General features: G+C 46.7%; 1 protein-coding gene across 7 annotated transcripts in view; it reads right to left on the bottom strand.

The window, feature by feature from the left end:
* FAM149B1 (family with sequence similarity 149 member B1) overlaps positions 1-21060 on the bottom strand; it is a 302939-nt gene that overhangs the window by 255479 nt on the left and 26400 nt on the right. For all 7 annotated transcript variants that reach the window (XR_003857796.1, XR_003857797.1, XM_029609181.1 and 4 more), the window contains exon 3: positions 19679-19811. Coding sequence is in view for 5 of the 7 variants with exons in the window: in XM_029609181.1 (XP_029465041.1) it covers positions 19679-19811 (133 nt within the window). In the remaining 2 variants the exon portion in view is untranslated. The remainder of the gene's footprint in view (positions 1-19678; positions 19812-21060) is intronic.

The following is a 21060-nucleotide window of genomic DNA, read 5'->3' as shown; positions in this document are numbered from 1 at the left end:
GGAACCATAGAACATCCGGATGTGCAGACAGAGGATACCCTTGCACCTTACCCCAGAGACAACCCAGTGTTGCTACCTGGACACTCAGAGAGTTAAAGGCCAGTCCCCTGACCAGAACTTCTCTGTACAAAAACCAAAATATGCGACATCGTAGCCTGAACAAGCTGAGGCTGCACTTTGTCAACAGCAGACCAGAACTCAAAGATCCTCCAAATTCACACATACGTCAAGGATGTAGAAGGCGGAAATAGCCACTTTGGAATATCCCCTCCATCTCAGTTGTCTCCTCTCAGAAGCGAAAGTCGCGAGACAGAAGTGACTCGCCTGACCCAAAAACATGGGGCCCTGGTGGAAAACAGTCGACCGATGTCCGAACCTCAGGGGCCTGTCTATGGCCATGTTGATCAGATCTGAGAAACATGGTCCATGTGGCCATTCTGGAGCTACCAAGTTCACTTTGCCGGGATGTTTCTCTATCCGCCATAATCCCTTGTCCACAAGAGGCCACGAGAGAGAAAAAAAAGAAAAATTCCTCGAGTTCACGGCAGCATCAGAGCTCAGATTCCTTTGTACCGTGTTATGTTGAGTGGCTGTAAAACCGCAACAGCTTGGTATTCTCTTTGGTCTAGATATCCCCATCTTCTGTGAATGAGATACATCGCTGCCTCCGACAGCTCCCGGGGTCTAACTTTCTCAGACTGATGAAATCCGCCTGAATGTTATTCACTCCAGCGATGTGAGATGCTGCCAGCTGCTCCAAGTGCTGTTCTGCCCAGAGAATCAACTCCCAGGCCTCTTGTGTCGCTGCCTGATTCTTGGTTCCACCTTGACGGTTGATGTAGTCCACCGTTGTCTCACCATCTGATAGGATCCATACTGGATGGCCGCGTAACCTTGGCAGACAAATGTGAAATGCATTGTTTTCGCGTCTAATCGATTGATAGGCCATGAAGCCTCCTGTTTCGACCACTGGCTCTGCACCGACTGATCTTGCCACACTACCCTCCATCCAAAGAGGCTTGCATCGGTGGTGACTATTATCCAATTCAGAATCTCCAGTTCTGCACCATGCTTGAGACTGGTGAGAGTAAGCACCACGAAAGACTGTTCCTGGCTTCCTCCTCTAATGGAAGAGGAAAATGAAACTCTTCCACTAATTGATCCCAGTGGAAGAAAAGCCCCCTGCAGAAGCTGCATATGTGCGAACACCCAGTGCATTAATTCCAATAAAAAAACTCCAGACAATCACTAATGGCTTCCACTCTCATCCGGCCTTGGCATTTATTTTCATGAACTATGGACTCTGGTACCTCCAGGTTAAAGCACTTTCAAGCTTTAACCCGTTCTCTCTATCGTATCTTTCATAATTAATACTTGCCTTTATCTTCCTTCCAGCTTGTTTTTAAGCTTCCAAGTTCTTGACTCCCGTTGATTGTAATTTTTGACTTATTCCTATCTATGGTTATTTATTGTTTACCTGAATTGTTCCTTCAGTTATACCCTCTGTTAAATGTAAACCGATCCGATATGGTTATTTACTATGAAGGTCGGTATAAAAAACTGTTAAATAAATAAATAAATAAATAAATAAATAAATAAATATTGATGCCTTAGAACCCAGACCTGTAAATAGTCCCAGACCCTGGGCACCGAAAGCTCTAGCAGAAGCCTAATCTGATTCTGCAACTTAAGCAACCTCTCTCCGTCAGAAACACTCTCTCTGCCAGTGTGTTGAACTGAGCTCCCAGATACTCCAGAGTTTGTAAGAGTACTAAATGGCTCATTGGTAAGTTCACCACCAATCCCAGATACTTCAAGCGCATCGGTACCTTTTGTACTGATTGTCGACAGAGGTCATTTGATTATGCACAAATAAGCCAGATATCCAGATATGGATATACCAACACACCCTTCTTTTGCAATGCAGCTGCCCCCACCATCACCTTGGTGAAGGTACGTGGAGCAGTCACCAGCAGAAGGGAAGGGCAGGACTCGAAAACCAAAAATGTTCCTTTAGGACCATGAACCTCAGGAATTTCTGGTGCTCTGGCCTGATGGCTCTGTGCAGATATGCTTCTATCAAGGAGAGAGATGTCAAGAACTCTCCCTTGTATTCCGTCGCTTTGAAGGACCTCAAAGTTTCCATGCGGAGACGGGGAACCTTGAGAACTGCATTTATCTTCTTTAAATCCAATATCTTTTGAAGTGGATACAGGGGAGAAAACAGGATGCTTAACTTAAAATTGACCTCCGGCTTAACTTTTGCAGAGGTGTGCTCTCGTTTGATTTATCTGGTAAAGAAAGATATGAGTATCTTCAAGCTAAGCACTTTCTATCCTCCTCCCAGGAATCCGATAACTTGCTGAGAGGGGTAACCTTTTTTGAAGGGTTATGTAGAGGGGCAAATAAACTTTCAAAAGTCATCTCCAAATTGTACGGGTTCATGAACTCTGACTTTAAATCGGAGCGGCCTTGGAGAGAACTTTCTTTCGCCCTCCCCTCACCTTCCCCTCCGGCCCTATCTTTCGCCCTCCCCTCACCTTCCCCTCCGGCCCTATCTAACCCCCCCCCCCCAACCTTTATCGCCGGATTTACGCCTGCCGGAGGCAGACGTAAATCTGCGTGCGCCAGCGGGCTGCTGGCGCGCCATCACCCGACCCGGAGGCTGTTCCGGAGGGCGTGGTCACGCCCCCGGAACGAAACCACGCCCCGCAGCACCGCCCCCGAAACGTTGCGTCACCCGCGCCACGCCCCTGAAACGCCACGTCACGACCGCCACGCCCCCCGGCACGCCTCTCCATGCAAGCCCCGGGACTTGCGCGCGCAAGGGGGGTTTGGGGTAGGTTTTCGGGGGGTACGCGCGTATCCTACACGCGTACCCCTTTGAAAATCTACCCCCTAATATTCCAACATTGCTTGAGGTACAACGCAAAGTATCTGTCATTTATAGACTAGGGAAAATAACCGCATGTAAAACCAAGACCCTGCAGATATTCTCCAAAATGTGGGCCCCATATGAAGTGTGGCAGGCCTCTGTGTGAACTAGGAAGCTACTTATATACTGCATATATTCTATATCACTTATGCATTATGATAGTTGGATACCTGTCTGTTTCCGCTTTCGGTATCTTTGCGGCTTGCAGATCAGATAACCTAGGAGAGGAGCACCAAATGGTTGGATATTCTATAATGTTATATATTGACAAGGATAACTAGCAATGAGGGGATAGGGGAGGGAAGAAAAAGGGAAGAAAGAAGTGAAGTATTTTGGTCAAGTCGTTTAGACTCTGCACACATCAAGACAGAATGCTATAATACTGTTCAATAGTTGCTGAACTGTTTGTAATCCGGTGATTGTACACAAGATAAGTATTACTGTTTACGGCAACCAATTATGTATGACTGAATTTGTTCAGGAGGAGGACACTGGATCTATACCGGAGTTCATCGGCCCAACCTTGCTCTCTTTAACCTCTCTCGGGGAAGCTTCTGCCCACGGGAACAAGGGAGGAAAACTGACCATTGCCTTGCCTCCACTCCATTCCCCCTCCAGAGACATCATAGGCTGAGGGGATGTCCCAATATGGGCAAAAGCTGTAGTAGTCAAATCATTTTGAGCATCTAAACAGCACCGACACAAATTGAGAACGAGGGCTGACTTGCCTCACAGATAGCAAAGTGCTTGGACTTGTTTGTCCCCCGGCGCCTAGCTCTCCTGAACTTTAGCTCTAGACGGCCTCCTGTGCGCACACCAACACCACCTGGGTATACATACACACCCCTCCAGGACGCGTGCGCAAATACGCACTCCAGTCTAGATCACGGCCTTACATGCTCAAGTACCTGCGCAAATACGCACTCAAGTCTAGGTTCAGCCATACATGTTCAAATCTAGGTCACAGCACATGCAACAGCCATGCGGGTGAGAATGCACGCACATGAGAAAAGAACCGCTGCAATGGCCTACTACACTGCTAAGTAAAGCCTGCCTGCACCTTCAGTGCGTTTAGGCCTGGATCTTTTTAACATCCGCCACTGAAAATCAGCCTGAAGAGCTTCTCAACAGCTCAGGTCTCTTTACTGGCCGAGAATCCATGGAGACTAGGGCCAAGAGCCAACATCTCGCTAAACATGCCTTATGCATAAGCAAATTAAAACCAGCAGAAGACATCTACCAGAACCAGAGTCTCCTCCTCCCTGTCAGTGCCTCTCTGCACCTCTGTGGGACAGGGAACCACCAGCGATAGCTGAGGAGTGGATTCCCCTGCCTCTCCCGCCGACGCTGATAGGGAATCGAAAATGGCTGCCGTTTCCGCGCGGATGGGGGAAAGCCTCAGCACTAGATCCCTTTATCCGTGAGGCTTGTTCTACCAGTGCGGTCTTAAGAACATAAGACCAAGGGTCCATCAAGCCCAGCATCCTGTTTCCAACAGTGGCCAATCCAGGCTATAATTACCTGGCAAGTACCCAAAAACTGAGTGTATCCCATGCTACTGATGCTAATAATAGCAGCAGTTATTTTCTAAGTCAATTTGATTAATAGCAGGTAATGGACTTCTCCTCCAAGAACTTATCCAAACATTTTTTAAACCCAGCTACACTAACTGCACTAACCACATCCACTGGCAACAAATTTCAGAGTTTAATTGTGCATTGAGTGAAAAAGAACTTTCTCCAATTAGTTTTAAATGTGCTACATGCTAACTTCATAGTGACCCCTAGTTCTCCTATTATCCAAAAGAGTAAATAACCGACTCACATTTACCCATTCTAGACCTCTCATGATTTTAAACACCTCTATCATATCCCTCCTCAGCCATCTCTTCTCCAAGCTGAACAGCCCTAACCTCTTGTTTTTCCTCATAGGGGACCTATTCCATCCCCTTTATAATTTTGGTCGCCCTTCTCCATCGCAACTATATCTTTTTTGAGATGCGGAGAAAGAATTATACACAGTATTCAAGGTGCGGTCTCACCATGGAGCAATTTAGAGGCATTATGACATTTTCAGTTTTACTCACCATTCCCTTCCTAATAATTCCTAACATTCAGTTTGCTTTTTTTGCCTGCCGCAGCATACTGAACCAACAATTTCAATGTATTATCCACTATGACACCTAGATCTTTTTCCTGGGTGGTAGCTCTTAATATGGAACCTAACATCTATAACTATAGCATGGGTTATTTTTCCCTATATGCATCACCTTGCACATCCACATTAAATTTCATCTGCTTTTTGGATGCCCAATTTTCCAGTTTGACAAGGTCCTCCTGCAATTTATCACAATCTGCTTGTGATTTAACTACTCTGAATAATTTTGTATCATCTGCAAATTTGATTACCTCACTCATCGTATTCCTTCCCAGATTATTTACAAATACATTGAAAAGCACAGGTCCCATTACAGATCCCTGAGGCACTCCACTGCCCACCCCCCTCCACTGAGAAAATTGTTTTAGTCCTACTCTCTGTTTCCTGTCTTTTAATCTGTTTGTAATCCACGAAAGGACATCGCCAGCTATCCCATGACTTTTTACTTTTCCTAGAAGCCTCTCATAAGGAACTTTGTCAAATGCCTTCTGAAAATCCAAATACACTACATCCACCAGTTCACCTTTATCCACATGTTTAACAACTCCTTCAAAAAAGTGAAGCAGATTTGTGAGGCAAGACTTGCCCTGGGTAAAGCCATGCTGACTTTGTTCCATTAAACCATGCCTTTCTATATGTTATGTGATTTTGATATTTAGAACACTTTCCACTATTTTTCCTAGCACTGAAGTCAGGCTAACTGGTCTGTAGTTTCCCGGATCGTCTCTGGAGCCCTTTTTATATATTGGGGTTACATTAGCCACCCTCCAGTTTTCAGGTACAATGGATGATTTTAATGATAGATTACAAATTTTTACTAACAGATCTGAAATTTCATTTTTGAGTTCCTTCAGAACCCTGGGGTGTATACCATCCAGTCCAGGTGATTTACTACTCTTCAGTTTGTCTCGCTTGATGCAGATCCCCGAACACTTTTGCTGCACTCACCCACTGTTCTTCCTCACACCCACAGCACCTCAACAGCAAGCAGGGGAACAGACCGTGAGGGCCATGGAGCCAACACCTGGTCTCCTCTGCAGGCAAAGAAGCTGCTGAAAAACTCCATCGCTGAGTTCCCCGAGCTGCTGAAGTAGCTTCCCCTCCTGGAACCTCTCTGCTGCACAGATTCTTCTACATAGTTCCTTGTTATCTCTCTTTTCTTTTTTTTTTACACTTTGAGAACTAATAAAGATACATAGAAACCAATACTTTCCTTTGGTACAGAGGTTCAGGTTCCAGAAGCACAGGCTTCATGGCAGATCAGAAAAGAGCCAGACCACTGGTTATATCAGTCTTCTATTGCCAAACTTTAGTGACTCAGCCCAGGACAAACTGTATAAAAGGGATACTTCCCTACTCCTCTGGGCTTGCAGTGCAGAACTGTCAGCAGAATCCACCATTATCTCATGGGGGATGAGAGATCTGTACCACCAGACTTGCAACCTCACGGACCTCCAGACCGAGCTATTAGAAGGGTCACCAACGCCATACTTGTCCGCCTCAAACCAGGGGGGATGGCCCCACCAGGACCTCTCAACCCCCTGAGGGGATCCAGAAATTTTGACTTTTAATCTTTTTTTTTTCTTTTCTCTCCAGACTGCAGGTTTTACGCCATCTACCATCTACTGAAGACAGAGAAATACTGAGGGTCTGCAAGTGGCACACTGGATTATGTACAATATCAGTGAAACTTTCTCTGTCGCCATCTGCTGGCAGGGAAGCAAAACCCAGGAGCCTGGACTGATCCGGGTACATACAGAGAACTTCCATTTCTTAACAATGATCCTGACAGTTGAAATTGCTATCTGAAAGCATTTAAAGATTTTATAGCTTTCCCTTGATTTGTAAGTGTTCATTATAATCTTTTTTAAATGCTCAGTAAGCTGCTGCTTTGAGGAGCCCATGGTTGTTGAAATTTGAGAGATTAGCAAGGTCAGAGTACTTGTTCAGGTGTGGGATTGTATTCAACAGGGATCTGCTCTCTCTCTTCAATGCTAGTCAATCTGTATATGTTACCTCTCTGCTCAATTCTTTCTTTTTTTTAGGGATAAGTTTAAAATTTATGCTGATTACAGTTTTTTTTTGGTCAAATCATGTCTGCCTTCTGTTACTAGAGCCATATTAAATAGTCTACAGGCTATTAATCTCTGGTTTGGGCAATATAGTTTACATCTGAATCTTTTTTTTTTTTTTTTTTGCAGTTTACTATTTATTGAATTTTCCTAATATTTATAGATAGTAAACATTTTTACAGTGCGCAGATAGAATACAGTTAAATTTAACAATTCTAGTATTCAACAAAACTTTTATGTAACAGATTCATATCTACTTTTCCCAAGTAATTCTTGGGGGAATCTTTAATAAGAGGATAACAAAGACATTTATACTCAAATCATAAAAAAAAAATGGTAACGTCACATGATGTAGAAAGGATCTTTAACTAGCACCGTTACATGATAGGACATTATGGGTTAGCTGGTTCCAGAAATCTTTGTAGCTGAATCAGTTCAAGAAATATATATTTTGAATTCTGATGTCTTATGGTACATTTACAGGGATATCTGAGGCTAAAAGTAGCTCCTCTTGCCACCACTTCTGGTCTTAAAGTTAGAAACTGTTTTCTCCTTTCTTGAGTTATGCGAGAAATATCTGGATAAATCCAGATTTTTTTTTACATAATTCAGAACGATTTCGCATAAATCTCTTCAGAATCAATTCTCTATCCGCTGCAAAGGTGCATGATTCCATCGAGAGCTCTAGAATTTGAGTCAAGTTTAGTTGATTATCTTTCTCTTGATTCAAATTTCTTTCAGATTTCTCTGGCAAGTAGTAAAGTCTAGAAATTACTGGTAGTCCTTCCACAGGTATTTTTAAAACTTTGATCATATAAGTTTTAAACATCTCATACGCAGAAATTTCTTTAATGAAGGGGAAATTTAAGATATGTAAATTCAAATACTTTATTTGGTTTTCTATATTTTCAAGCTTTTTCAGGTTTACATCCTCCACTCTTTAGTACTTCTAGTTGAATATTCTCCATTTTCCTCAAACATGAATCTGTTGTGTTTTAGTTATTTGTAGGCTCATTTTTTTCTCTAAATTTAGAAATCTTTGGTTTGACTCGAGTGTTGCTATTTTAGTCAAATTCAAAATAGCATTTTCAAGACTTTTCATGGCATATCATAAGGAATCCATAGTTATGACTGTGGGTTTTTTCATCAGAACGAGCATTTCCAAAGAAGATTTCAGAGCCACCTTCTCCCTTTCTGCCATGTTCCCTCTCCCATCTCATCGATAGCTTCCATTTCCCCTATTTCACTGCTTCTGGGTAAGTCACTTGTTTTAAAAGTTTTTGTAGGTAATCCTGGCAAGGAGCACAATCCTTGAGGACTTACCCTGACAATCACAGTGTCAGGTGGGACCGGAGATGGTGGGGGGTAACCGGTGCGCTGGGACTAAGGGTGATCTCCTCGGCCAGCAACGCAGACATCCGCCCCTGTTATTATTTGTGATAATTGTGGGTGGATCCTTGGGACGGTGGCAGATGACCACGCCCACAGGGGAAGATCCCGAGAGGGACCACCGGTCAGGCTCAGAGTTGGGAGACAGACACACACTTAGTTCTTTTGTTAAACTGTTTTAGAGAGCCACAAGAGGTGGCAGTAGTGAGCTGGAAGAGCCCGGCTGGGCTGTAATCCCTCAGGCACTGGAACAGCGATCCCAGGATGGCTGAGCTGTAGAGAAACTGAAGATAGTGAGTAGGCAGAGTATGCAGAGTTCAGGAACAGAACCTTGATGGTAACACTCACACAATAGTCTCTTGGAACAGCCCAGAAGCTGGAATGAAGTAGGCCCTCGAGGAGCGAGTACCTGGTTCCAGGGAAAGCTCCGAGAGAGAGATGGTAACTCACTTCCTGGCAGAAGGTATATTCAGTAGCAGGTCCAGGAACGTGGGCCCTCGAGAAGCGAATACCAGTTCCAGACTGCGACCTGAAAAGCAACAGAGAGAGCGAGGCCTCTGAGGAGCAGATACCCCTGGTAAAGTCCGAGGAGGCAGAGTAGCAAGGTACGCAGAGAGCGAATCCCATCCGCAACGATACCTGGAGGCAGCTAGGTAGGAAACCCTTTGCTAACTCGCAGGCTGATTCAGTAAAAACGCGGGAGAGCGGACGAACGCCTGCTCTCCTGGTGCGCACACCGGCCACTCACCGGTGCGCGCGATGCAGTATGTAAATGAGGTGGTGCGGTAGAAACGGGCAAAAGGAGGCGTTAGGGACACTAGCGTGTCCCTAGCGCCTCCTTTTGACCCGGAGTGGCGGCTGTCAGCAGGTTTGACAGCCGACGCTCAATTTTGCCGGCGTCGGTTCTCGAGCCCACTGACAGCCACGGGCTTGGAAACCGGACGCCGGCAAAATTGAGTGTCCGGTTTTCGGCCCGACAACCACCGGCCCAATTTAAATTTTTTTTTCTTTTTACACCCTTCAGGACCTCAGACTTAATATCGCTATGATATTAAGTCGGAGGTGCACAGAAAAGCAGTTTTTACTGCTTTTCTGTACACTTTCCCGGTGCCGGCAGAAACTAGAGCCTACCTTTGGGTAGGCGCTAATTTCTTAGAATAAAATGTGCGGCTTGGCTGCACATTTTACTTACTGTATCCCGCGCGCATACCTAATAGGGCCATCAACATGCATTTGCATGTTGAGGGCGCTATTAGGTGCTGCGGGTTGGACGCGCGTTTTCTGCCCCTTACTGAATAAGGGGTAAGGGAAAACGCGCGTCCAAGAGCAATCTAACAGTGAGCTCCGGAGTGCACTGTACTGTATCGGCCTGTCGATTAGCTAGCAAAACAAGAGACCTTAACTATCTGGCGATGATGATGTCATCTCAGGGGGACGCCCCTGAGGTTCGTGCCACAGCCGGTACTTGAGTCTGGGCCATGCCGCGTTTCCCTTTCTACCACGGTGGCGAAAAACAACTCAATCCTCTTCTGTCCATCCTCCAATACTGGCGATGAAAAGCAGTTAATTCTCTAAGCTTAGCTTTTCTCTTTGAATGCGACATTTTTCTTTTTTAGAAGTTTCAAAGAAATCAGGGAGAGAGCAGTTTCACCACCCTTCTCACGTGGCGGCCATCTTAGATTCCAGTTTACATCTGAATCTTAAACAAACTGAGGCTATTCTGCTACAGTTACATAAGCTAGTTATTGAAGGAATCATTAGTCTTTTCCCAATTCATTAAAGATTTTGGCTTTATATAGTGGATACTACCTTTAGTTTGAAACCTCAGTTGAGTGCTGTCATAATATCTACCTTTATAAACTCAGACTGATACATCCTTTAAAGCAGACTTTAGGACAGTTGTACAGGTATTTATGACCACTATAGACTATTGCAATTCACTGAATATATGTCTACCAAAACACATGGCGGGCATTACAATTACTGCAGAATGCTTCCGCATGTTTGATAGAATCTTGCCTTTAAACAGCATACATAGCACAACACCTGTCTTAAAACAGCTACACTGGCTGCCAGTTGAGCAGAGAATTAAATTCAAAATGATAAATTTAGTTTTTAAAGCTCTTCAGGAGGATGGACCAGCCTGTTTGTCCAGTAAGTTGTCAAGGTACGTCCCTCTGTGAGTACTAAGGTCTGCTGACAAAGGCCTTTTAATGCTGCACGATTATAAGTCACCCAAAATAGGTCTTTCTCAGTAATTGGCCCCATCCTTTGGAATAAGTTGCTACTACTTAGCATTGAACTTTCAAAATAAGCGGTATATAAGAAGTTTTATTTATTTTTTTTTATTTATTTATTAAGTTTTCAAGTTTTACATAATTCAGTATACATCATTTTACACTTTATACTTACATTTTCAATTTTTACCAAATGCTAAAAAGAAAACTTTACTGTTATGGTTCATTCTATGAAACATTTGCAATTGGCAAAAAATCTCAAAAGCTTGACATCAACTTTTTAAGCATGATACAGGAAACAAAAGTTTTTTTAAATCTGAACCATCCTGACTATTCAATAAGAGGATAAAAATAAAAGAAAATATAATAATTAGGCAATCTCCGTTTTGCAATTTACTCTGTTTCTACACCCTATACCCATTTGGTTCTACCGGAGATGAGGTTGCAGGCAATCGTGATTCAACAAATTGAATTAAATGTTCTATTTGCGTAAACACAAATGATTCCATACCTCTCTTTAATACATATCGACAAGGATATTTTAAGGTGAAGGAAAATCCCATTGTCAAAATTCTTTGTCTTAGTTCCAGAAACTGTCTACGTTTAGTACGAGTAACTAATGATAAATCTGGAAAAATTTTTATATTTTGTCCAAAATATTGTATGGGAAATTTTTGAAAGTATGTTCTCATTAAAGAACTTACATCAGCTGTTGAAATCAATGATACTACTAACGTTTCTCTTTCCAAAATTTGTGTAGCTGAATTCTCCAAAAAGCTTGTTAAGTTTGCCGGGACAGATACTACTGGGCCAGAAGTTCTCTTTTTCAAGAAAAAACAGGAATTAATTGAAATCATATTATTTTCTGTAAATTCCAGAACTTCCGAAAGAAATTTTTTTAAAGAAACATATGGTATTTCCCCGGCTATCCTAGGAAAGTTCATAATTCTTACATTCAATTGTCTAGTACTATTTTCCATCGCTTCTAACCTTCTTGAGACTAAAGACTGATCTTTTATTAAGGCAATGTTAACTGCTTGTATAGCTTCAACATTGCCTTCTACCGTAACAATTCTAGCATCTAAATTATTTACTTGTTGTTGTATATCATCATTTCGTTTAGACAAATTTGAGGATACAGAGTCAATTTTTTTTTCCAACCTGTTGACCGTCACAGATAGCCCGCTAACTAAATCCCACAGTGCTCCCAAAGTTACCGTTTCCGGTCTAGATGTCGGTTGTTCCACAACCTCCAGTAGCTCTCCTTGTGGAACTTCACGTTGTTGCTCAGCAATATTCATTGCTGCCTGTGTTATTGTTCCCTCATTAGACTCCTCTACCAAAACGGAGGTAGCTCCCTCAGTAGCTGGCTGTTGACCGACCTCATCGGTAGGCAATGCTGCTGCTCCTTCGCTTATGGATCGTTGGGCTGGAGGGGGACGTGGGACAGGGCTGAGGGACGTCTCAACCAGGGATGTACCCCTCTCCTCTATCGAGATACTTCCAACGGTTTCACTGGGGCCCTCCTTTTCTAATTGCTGCATAAAACGATCTATTTCCAGTTGTAATAGGGAGGGAAGGGGTTCAGAGGGGAGGAGCCGGAGCGCAGTGAAAACCTGAGTGCTTGCCGAGACGTTCGGGAGGACGGCGTCTGATACCCCCTGCTTCAGCCCGGAACAACGCAAGGCCCACGTGAGGGGAGGAGCCGGAGCGCAGTGAAAACCTGAGCGCTTGCCGAGAAGTTCGGGAGGACGGCGTCTGATACCCCCTGCTTCAGCCCGGAACAACGCAAGGCCCACGTGAGGGGAGGAGCCGGAGCGCAGTGAAAACCTGAGCGCTTGCGGCGCCCCGTCGACGCCGGCACGCCGCCAAAGCCGTGCACACCTAAGGGGTGCGCACGGCTTTGTCCGGCTTAGTCCGGAATAGGTCGGATAGGAGGGAGAACACGCCGCTCTCAAACGCTGAACCACCGACTAAAACTGCTCCGGTAAAAACTTTCTATTCCTTATTATTATTATTGCAACAGTAAAATGCCTGCAAAGAGAAAAGGGAGAGTTCGGGTGTTTCCCTCTGAACCCCTTCCCTCCCTATAAGAAGTTTTAAATAAATAAGTAAATAAAAGGTCTAACAAATTCACCAACTTTTTGGGGCTTAACAACTTTTTTTTTTTTTTTTTTAATTCTTTATTTTCAAAATTTTTGAAATTTCAACTAGGAATACAACATTCGTATACAGAAAATCAATGTAAAAAAAAAAGTAACAATAGGAAAATTAAGAATATACATTTTGTTTCCATTTATAATGACATTTAAATTATAAAAAAATATAATAGTAAGTAGGGACAGAATAGAGCATCATTCTCAATAAATTTATCTCAGAAACAAAAAATAGATAGATTCTCCAGTCTGTTACCATCTTTACACTTCTTACACCGGGACTGTGGGGGTTATTACTGGGGACCATCCAGCTAAGAATGATCTCAATTGTACGGGATCATAAAAAAACCATACATTTTCATTCAAGTATCAAATACATGCCTTGCAGGGATATTTCAAGACAAAGTGAGCTCCCAATTTCAATACCTCAGGTCACAGCCTAAGAAATTCCTTTCTGCGAACATGGGTAACTTTTTTTTTTTTTTTTTTTTTTTTTTTTTTAAGTGGTTATGAACCAATTGGTAGGGTGTTCAAATTTCTGCACATGCCATATTCACTATTTTATTTTTTTTGATCTATGAAAATCATCTAAAGGAAAATTAGTTCTTACCTGTTAATTTTCCTTCCTGTAGTACCACGGATCAGTCCAGACAGTGGGTTGAGCCTCCTTTCCAGCAGGTGGAGACAGACTAAAACTTGCAGGATGCCCTATATCAGGACAGAGCCTATCCTCTCACCCTTCAATATAATGTATGTCAAAGCAGAAAACAATAAAACCAAGAATAGGATCAAGCAAGTAACCAACAGCTCAACGGAGCAACCATAGATTAATGTAGAAGCATAGTAAACCTATACGCTCTTGCATAAACTTGGTATAAAATAACCACCAAGGCTTCCGGTGTAAATGCTCAGTAATCTTGCACCAAGGAAAATATGAAATCTGCAGACCTGCAAGAAAACAAGCTTTGAGAGGACAGAAGACAGACAGGGAAGGGCGTCTGGACTGATCCGTGGTACTACAGGAACAAAAATTAACAGGTAAGAACTAATTTTCCTTTCCTGTACGTACCCGGATCAGTCCAGACAGTGGGATGTACCAAAGCTTCCCTAAACTGGGTGGAACCGAGACAGTCCTGCTCGAAGCACATGCTGCCCAAAGGAACCGAACACCGGAGCGTGTACGTCCAGACGGTAGTGCCGAGCAAAAGTGTGCAGAGACATCCAAGTGGCAGCCCTGCAAATCTCCTGCGGAGAGACAGACTGACTCTCCGCCCAAGAAGTAGCCTGAGAACACAGAGAATGGGCTTTCAGACCCTCAGGAAGTGGACGACCCTGACAAAGATATGCCAAGGAAATGGCTTCTTTCAACCACCGCGCAATCGTGGTTTTAGAAGCCTGTTTACCCCGGTTGGGACCACTCTAAAGGACGAAGAGATGGTCCGAAATGCGAAAGTCATTGGTGACTTGAAGATAACGAAGCAAGACTCGCTTGACATCCAGTCGACGGAGGTCACCCCCAGCCATACCCGCAATCTCCTCCGGAGAGAACGCGGGGAGTTCCGACTGGTTGACGTGAAAAGCGGAGACAACTTTAGGCAAGAAGGAAGAAACCGTCCTGAGAGAGACCCCGGAATCAGAAAAACGCAAGAAGGGCTCCCGACAGGACAGCGCCTGAAGCTCGGAAATACGACGAGCTGAGGAGATAGAGACTAGAAAGACAGTCTTAAGAGTAAGATCCTTGAGCGTAGCATGGCGAAGAGGCTCAAAGGGAGCCGCACAGAGAGCATGAAGGACGAGGTTGAGACTCCAAGATGGACACATGACCCGAGAGGGAGGGCGGAGGTGTCTAACGCCCCTCAGGAAACGAATGACGTCCGGGTGAGCAGCCAAGGCATGACCATCCACCCGACCCAGGAGAGAGCCAAGCACAGAGACTTGATCGCGTAAGGAACTGAAGGAGAGACCCTTAGAGAGACCCTTCTGAAGGAAAGAAAGAACCAAAGGAATCGAGGCGGAGCGCGCTGGGATGCCCGCCTCTGTACATGCGGACTCAAAGACCTTCCAGATGCACACATAGGCCAGAGAAGTCGACTGCTTCCGTGCTCGCAGCAGGGTGGAGATGACCTCCTCTCTATAACCTTTGCGCCTCAGGTGACGCTGTTCAAAAGCCAGGCCGCTAGACAGAAGCGATCGGCCTGGTCGAAAAATACAGGCCCCTGCCGGAGGAGACGAGGGACATGACTGAGGCGCAGGGGCCCATCCACCGCTAGATTGATGAGATCCGCAAACCACGGCCTTCGCAGCCACTCGGGAGCGACGAGAATCACCAGACCCCGGTGGAGTTCGATTCTCCTGAGAACTTTCCCTACCAGAGGCCACGGGGGGGAACATGTACAGAAGCACGTCCGCCGGCCAAGGGAGAGCCAGAGCGTCCACGCCCTCTGCGCCGTGTTCCCTCCAACGGCTGAAGAACCGATTGGCTTTGGCATTGCGCAGAGTCGCCATGAGAAGATGAGGAGGACCCCACCTGTCTACTATCAGAGCCATGGCCGCGTCCGAGAGTTCCCATTCTCCCGGATCGAGCAACTGCCGGCTGAGGAAGTCGGCTTGAACATTGTCTTTTCCGGCGATGTGAGAGGCTGCAAGGCACCGTAGGTGACGCTCCGCCCAAGCGAGTAGGCAGCTGGCTTCTAAGGCTACCAGGGGACTGCGAGTGCCCCCTTGGCGATTGATGTAGGCGACTGTGGTGGAGTTGTCTGACAGGACTCGTACCGCCTTGTCGCGGATCAGAGGAAGGAACTCCTGAAGGGCCAGGCGAACCGCCAAAGTTTCCAGTCGATTGATGTGCCAGCGCGACTGAGTCTGGGACCATGTCCCCTGGGTGGACTGAGATAGGCAGACAGCACCCCAGCCCAACAAGCTGGCGTCCGTGGTTACTATCGTCCACTGTGGAGTTTGAAGAGGCATCCCTTATAGGAGATGAGGAAGGGACAGCCACTACTGTAATTCATCGGCAGTAGACTCCAAGAAGGGAAGGACTACGTGGAACTGCTCCGACACTGGTTGCCAACGAGACAGCAAAGCTTTCTGTAATGGACGCATATGAGCAAAAGCCCAGGGGACCAGATCGATGGTAGAAGCCATGGAGCCCAGGACTTGGAGATAATCCCGGGCCGTCTGTGAAGATAGCGCAATCAAATTCTGAACCTGACCGATCAGTTTGAGGGCTCGTGCCCGAGGTAAGAAAACCTTGCCTACTCGGGTGTCGAAGTGTGCTCCCAGAAATTCCAACTCCTGGAAGGGCTGAAGCTTGCTCTTGGAAAAGTTCACTATCCACCCGAGAGAGGCAAGGAGCTCCAGGACTCGATCCACCGCCCGCCGGTAAGAGGTCTCCGACTTGGCCCTGATGAGCCAATCGTCCAGATAGGGATGGACGAGAATCCCTTCCCGGCGCAAGGCCGCAGCCACTACTACCATTACCTTCGTGAAGGTGCGAGGAGCAGTCGCGAGGCCGAAGGGGAGAGCTCGAAACTGGAAGTCCTGGTTGAGAATGTGGAAGTGGAGAAACTTCTGGTAGTCGCTGTGGATGGGGATATGAAAATATGCTTCTGCGAGATCGAGGGAAGCAAGGAACTCTCCTGGGCGGACCGCCACAATGACCGCCCGCAGGGTTTCCATGCGAAAGTGGGGGATCTTGAAGGCCCAATTGACCCTCTTGAGGTCCAGGATTGGGCGGAAGGACCAGTCCTTTTTGGGCACGGTGAAGTAAATAGAATACTGGCCGGCGCTAATTTCCCTTTCTGGGACTGGGACCACCGCCCCCAGATCCAGAAGCTTGGAGAGAGTCTGGACCACCGCGTCCCTCTTGGCCCAGCCGCAAGGTGAGAACAGAAAGAGATCTGGAAGTTCCCTGACGAGGTCGAAAGCGTACCCGTCTCTGATAATGTCGAGGACCCACTGATCCGAAGTGATTTTGACCCATTCCTCGAAAAACAGGGAGAGGCGTCCGCCGAGGTAAGGGACCGAGGGATGGGCCGGCTGAACTTCATTGTGTGGCAGGTTTAGCGGTAGTACACACGGGCTGGCCCTCGCGAAAGGGCCGCCTGCCACGAAAGGACTGCGACCAGGACTGCGCACGAGAAGACCCCCTAGGAGTACCGCCCCGCCCTCGAGAAGCGAAGCGACGCTGACCCCTGAAGCGAAAGAGAGAGGCCGCGAAGGACAGAGAAGCCTTAGGGCGGTCCTCTGGAAGCATATGGACCTTGTTGTCAGCCAAGGAGTCCATAAGCTTGTCGAGGTCCTCGCCAAAGAGCATCTTACCTTTGAAGGGAAGCGTGCCCAGCCGGGTCTTCGAGGACTGATCAGCCGACCAGTGGCGAAGCCAAAGGAGCCTCCGGGCAGCCACTGCTGAAACCATCGCCTTCGCCTGGACATGGACCAAATCGTAGAGGGCGTTCGACACGTAAGCGACTACCACCTCCAGACGTTCGGCCTGTTCTGCCTCACCTGGCGGAAGCTCCCGGGCACAGAGTAACTGTTGGGCCCACTGGAGGCCTGCCCGCATCATGAGGCTGCTACAGCAAGACGCCCGAACCCAGAGGGCCAGGACGTCGAAAATGCACTTCAGGTGAGCCTCCAGCTTACGGATCTTGCGAATCCTTTAGGGCTGTGGAACCTTCCACCAGGATCGTGGTGTGCTTGGCCTCTGCAGAAACATAAGAATCCACTGATGGATATCACAACAGCTCCAAGCCCTCTTCCGGGAGGGGATAGAGCTTATCCATCACACGCCCCACCCGGAGCGAACCCTCAGGAGCCTCCCATTCCCGTAGGATAAGGAGCTTAAGCATAGGGTGGAAGGGAAAGGCCGAGGCCGGAGCCCGGAGCCCTCCCAAAACCGGGTTCATATCCTTAGGAAGTGAGGCCATGAGCTTATCCACGGAGGGACTTTCCAGACCCAGTTCCTCCAAAACAAAAGGGAGGAGGGGCTCTAGCTCCTCCTTACGAAAAAGACGAAGGGCTCTGGGGTCATCCCCCTCTTGGGGGGGGGGGGGGGGCATCCGCCGAATCCGAGGAAGCAGCGGGGTCAGAGGACCCAGGAGACACCGGGAGGGGGGGGGGGGGGGGGAGGGCATCCCCGGGACCACCCGCACCCGAACTGGTCCCTGAGGCTCCGCAGCCAGTCCAGAGGTCAACGGCACTGAGCGAGGGATTTTAGACGGGGGCTCTGCCGACCCGGGAAAGGCCTAGCCTTGCCGGGAGGAGTGGAGCCCCGGGCTAAATTTGTTTGTCCTGCTGAGGAGGGACCTTCCCCACCCGGCAGACAAGCAGTGCAGAGGCCCTGCCGCGAAAAACGCGAGGAAGACAGCCCACAAGAAACACAGGCTGTCAGCCGGGACATAGCAACCTCGGCTGAGGAAAAAAAAGCTGAAAAAACAAAGCTTGATTGACAGCCTGCACAGCAGGAGAGAGCAGGCGGGAAACCTGCTGCCTTCTGCTTCTGACTGCCGGTTCTAATCCTATACTGACCAGAAAAAGTTAAAAAAGCTGGTCAACTGCTGCAAATAAGTTAGAGGTAGGTGAGTACCTGCAACTTATTGAAAGTTAAAAAACTTTGAAACTCCTTTTTTTTTTTTTTTTTTACTGAGCGCAGCAGCGGTTTCAAAACCCTCTCGGCAGCCAGAGGGGGAACGAGGCCCAGAGAGCGTCGGTCCCCACACCTGGAAGCGTACACAGTCTCAGGACTAAGCAGGGAACCCCCTCCTGCAAAAGGGGACAAGCCCCCCTGAGCCGGGCAAGAGCTGGGAGACGGACGTCTCCCACACAAAAAAGCACTAAAGAAGGCAAAATTCCTTCAGAGATTCACTTTCTATAATTTTATTTTTTTTTTTAAAAACAAGAACCAAAAGAAGTACTTGCTTGAACCTAAAGAGAATAAAGAGGCTGACTAGCCTACAGCAGAGAACCGAAGGGGAGATGCTGCACCTGCTGGGAGACAGACGAATACTGAAGGGTGAGAGGATAGGCTCTGTCCTGATATAGGGTATCCTGCAAGTTTTAGTCTGTCTCCACCTGCTGGAAAGGAGACTCAACCCACTGTCTGGACTGATCCGGGTACATACACAGGAATAGTAATTTTGTTCTGATACATTGACCCCCTTCCCAAATCAATCTCAGCACACCCTATCCCTAAGCCATAGCTCCAGCCTGATCCCAGTACTCCCTAAACTCCTACCCAAGTCCAATCCAGTACTCTCTTCTGCCCAGCCTGGCCCCAGCACACTCCTGATCATGCTCCCTAATCCAACCCTAACACACACCTCATCCCAAACCCAGCATACACTGACCCCAGCACATCCAGCCGTACTGCCCCACCTGATCCCAGCACTCCTCACCTGACTAGCCCAGTCACCCCCTCCTAGGTACACTCATGACCCCAGCACATTTTGGCCACTTATCCCCAGCTTAACCTCAGCACATCCCAATCCCCTCCTTCCCAACATGATCCCAACACATTCTGACCCCCCCCCCCCTCATCAGCCTCAACCCAGCAATCCCTCCTCCCCACTTTTGACCCTCATTGCTCCAACCCCAGCACACCTTAACCAACTATCCCAGGACTCCCTTTTCGCCTGCTTCACATATCTTTACTGAATAGAATAAACTTGAAGTGCACAGTAACATTTTGCTGTAGTCCGAAGAACTTCAAGGCTATCGCAATTGTGTACTCACATCAAAGCCCCAGGACAGAACAGAGCTGCCTTCTGTGGATAATCCTGTGCAGCTCTGCTGGTTCCACCAGGAGATCCTGCCATCTGCCACAGCCACCGTCAGGCACCGAGAGTCACCTGAGATTTCCGACTCACTGAGAGGTCCGGATTGAAAGGAATAAAGAAACCATCATTCATTTCTTATTCAAGTACACTTATGAATTGGAGATAAATGTAAGAGATGCTACACAAAGTGATATCCTATACAGAAGAGTCACTTTTTACAAGAAATCACACTTTCTTCTAAGTTTCCTCCTGCCCTCTGCCTCTTTCCCTCTATTTTTAAATTAATTAGACCAACATCCTTAGTATAAGAATCCCTTTTGACCTAAGGCAGAAGAGTGGGGTATGATGATATTCTTTTAAAAAGGGACATCACCAATGCATGGAGGCCTTTTATCATAAACATTAAAAATAACCACATTTTCCATGGAATATAAATTGAACAAAGTACCCAATTGATCAGGAGACTAGTCAGGGTACTGTGTACCAGTGTATTTCCCCACCAGAGTGTAGGAGCTCAATTCTGATCACATATATAGTCATGCATACTCCTCCTTCCTAACTACAGCATGACCCCCAGAATGTGGGAATTAATGGGCAGAGTGGAGATATTCAAGTCCTGATCTGTGCAACACACTCATTACCTAGGGCAACTCCTCCTTTCCCTCCCTTCTGAGCAGCCTTCTTTGAGTTCTTCCAGTTTCTATCTTCAGGGACAGCAGCACTGAGCACCAGAGACGACTTACTCTGAGTGCTGGGAGCAGCAGCAGTGGAGGAACTCTAGCAGCCAAGATAACAGAGCAGTGGCCCACACTGCAAGGACTTCTAATTTCACCTACAAATAGAGGGAGCTGGAGTTCAAAAGTAGGGATGGACTATCCTAGGTGCCAAGCCATCTATTTGAGTCAGTCTGCAAGTCTGTGAGCTTGAAAGACCAAAAGGGAAAGGGCATACCAAAAGAAATCCTTGCTTGGGGCACCATTTTTTCTAGTGACTGCCCTAGTGGGGAGGAACTGAGGAAACAAGATAGAGAAAGGAGTATTTCTTGCATGATGAGGAGCTGAGGGTAGGGCAGTAATATCTACAGGGTGAAGAGCTGCGGCAGGATGGTGATGTGACCATATTAAAAAAAAAAAAAACAAAAAAAAAACACTCACAGCTGAGTGTGGAGTAGACTAGCGAGCAGCAAAAGGAAAGAGAAGAGAACTGTGTCAGGACCAATGGGTTTGAACCCACGGCCCTGGGAAGTTAAGGAAACAGCCATACAAAAATGCTAAAATCTCTAGCGAATATTCAATAGCTAAGTACTTTTAAAAATTGCAAATTACTAAAAAGTACTAG

This window comes from Rhinatrema bivittatum, chromosome 7 (assembly GCF_901001135.1).
Source record: "Rhinatrema bivittatum chromosome 7, aRhiBiv1.1, whole genome shotgun sequence".
Lineage (NCBI taxonomy): Eukaryota > Metazoa > Chordata > Amphibia > Gymnophiona > Rhinatrematidae > Rhinatrema > Rhinatrema bivittatum.
This window is presented reverse-complemented; position numbering and strand designations above follow the sequence as displayed.